Genomic DNA, 2,150 nt, shown 5'->3' on the forward strand with positions numbered 1-2,150 from the left:
GGGGGTTACAGATAACAAAACTCTGAGGAGCATAACACAAAGGCTAGTTTATATTTTTGCTGAATTTCATCAGAATTTATGAAGGTCATTAGAGCCTCGGTGAGGGTCCGTTTCTAGCCAGGGAAGGCCAAGATTTATGAGGTGTCACTAAAGTTTAGAGAGGGCTGCTATCTGGTCAGAGAGAGCCAGGCATTTGTGAGTTCAAGGCACGAAAGGACAGGCATTCCAAGCAAGATCAGAATTTGCAGTAATTTATAGTAAAGCCAAAATTAGATTTTCATGTCTTTTAGTGAGATGACTCCCAATTTTAAGAGGGAATCAGACTGGGTCTATCACTTGGTACAATGAAATTTTTGATTCACCAAACACTGCATAGAAATACCTTAAAAGATAAAATGGCAAAGTGAAAACAAAATTAATTGATAGAACATAAAATCAGCAGATCAATAGAGCAAATAAACTAATAATTTGTAAAGGCAGCATGAATCCATTTTGGGAGGTGCCATTTCAGTAAATCCTCGTGTTGGAATCACATAGCATGTGTCTTGCCCAGCCAATTTCTGAAGGCACCCTTGACATCTTTATTCCTCACGCTGTAGATGAGTGGGTTCAGCACAGGAGTAAAGATGGTGTAAAATGCAGAGACTACTTTGCTGTGGCCCACTGAGTGGTAGGACTTGGGCTTCATGTAGATGACCATGAGGGTGCCATAGAACAGCCCCACCACAGCCAGGTGAGAGGAGCAGGTGGTGAAGGCTTTCTTTCTGGCTGCAGCAGAATTCATTCTTAACACAGCAGCCAGGATGAGATTGTATGAGGCCACAATGAGAGACATAGGGATCAAGAGCATCAGGGTGCAGCAAACATACCTGAAAAGCTCAAAAACAGTGGTGTCTGCACAAGCTAGGCTCACCAACAAAGGTACCTCACAGAAGAAGTGGTCTATCTCCCTGGAGTGGCAGTAGGGGAAGCTCATAGTGGCACTGGCTTGCATCAGCCCATCAATCCCTCCCATAAGCCAGGAGCCTGCTACCAGTTGGGAACACAGCTTGTGGCTCATGAGAACATGGTAGCGCAATGGGTGGCATATGGCCACATAGCGGTCATAGGACATGGCTGACAGGAGGAAGCACTCTCCCCCTCCCAGAGTAAGGAACAGGAAGATCTGGGAACCACAGCCAGCAGGAGAGATGGACCTGGAGTTCAGCAGGTAGTTGGCTGCCATTTTGGGGATGATGGTGGAGACCAGCATCAAGTCCATGAGGGAGAGCTGGCTGAGCAGGAAGTACATGGGGGTGTGGAGTCTGGGGTCTGTGTGGATGAGCAGGATCATCAGGGCATTGCCCACCAGGGAGGCGATGAAGGTCATGAACACCAGAGAAAACAGGACTTGATGGGTCTGTGTGTGGTCAAAGAGCCCCAGAAGAATGAAGTTCATCCCTGTGGAATCAGTAGAGTTCTCCATGACTGTGGGCAACCTGGAAGACAGGAGTATAGCTGAGGAATTGGCCCTGATTAAAAAGAGGATCTGGAATGTCCTTAAAATGGCTTGATCATGTGACAGAAAGCCTTATCCTGGAGGTCTAGTTATTTAATTTTTTTTCTTTCCAGCAAAACATTTTCCTTAGCATTCACGATTCATAGCTGCCAGGAGTTTAGTATGTTCTCAATTCTAGCTAAATTACACAAAATGTATACACAGCTTTTATACAAGGCTGTCTCTCAGGCTGCAGCAGAGTGCTAGTCTGAGAAGGCTGCTGCTTTGGCCTGTCATGGCCAGTGTGGCGCCTTTCCTGTCATCCTGGCCCAAAGAAGCCATGTTGTGTAATCCCAGGTTTCTACATTGGAATATCTCCCTGATGGGGGACTTTTGAATTCATGTATATTAGTGGATGTTGCATTCTTTCTTGTGATTGTAACTTTTCAGTTTTTCCACACTTGTATTTAAGGCAGTTTCTGGAGATTTCCTTCAAGAGTAGGATGAATTGAAATTTAAAATTTAAATAAGCAATCTAAACAAAAATGTATAACCACTGAAATCAGACTTTGCTATTTAGGAAAGAAAACATGACTAAATTTCTCTATTCCACAAAGGCAGGGATGTGCCCCGCCATGCCCACCTACTCACCTGTTCACCACTTCTCCTCCTG

At 44.8% G+C, this 2,150-nt stretch overlaps 1 protein-coding gene across 1 annotated transcript; it reads right to left on the minus strand.

The window, feature by feature from the left end:
* Nucleotides 1–529: 529 nt before the first annotated feature.
* LOC144367313 (olfactory receptor 2T33-like) lies at nucleotides 530–1,465 on the minus strand. The gene has a single exon (XM_078023117.1). The coding sequence runs from the start codon at nucleotides 1,463–1,465 to the stop codon at nucleotides 530–532; it is 936 nt and encodes a 311-aa protein (XP_077879243.1).
* Between the last annotated feature and the right edge of the window lie 685 nt (nucleotides 1,466–2,150).

The sequence above is a fragment of the Ictidomys tridecemlineatus genome, chromosome 1, assembly GCF_052094955.1.
Source record: "Ictidomys tridecemlineatus isolate mIctTri1 chromosome 1, mIctTri1.hap1, whole genome shotgun sequence".
In the NCBI taxonomy this organism is placed as follows: domain Eukaryota; kingdom Metazoa; phylum Chordata; class Mammalia; order Rodentia; family Sciuridae; genus Ictidomys; species Ictidomys tridecemlineatus.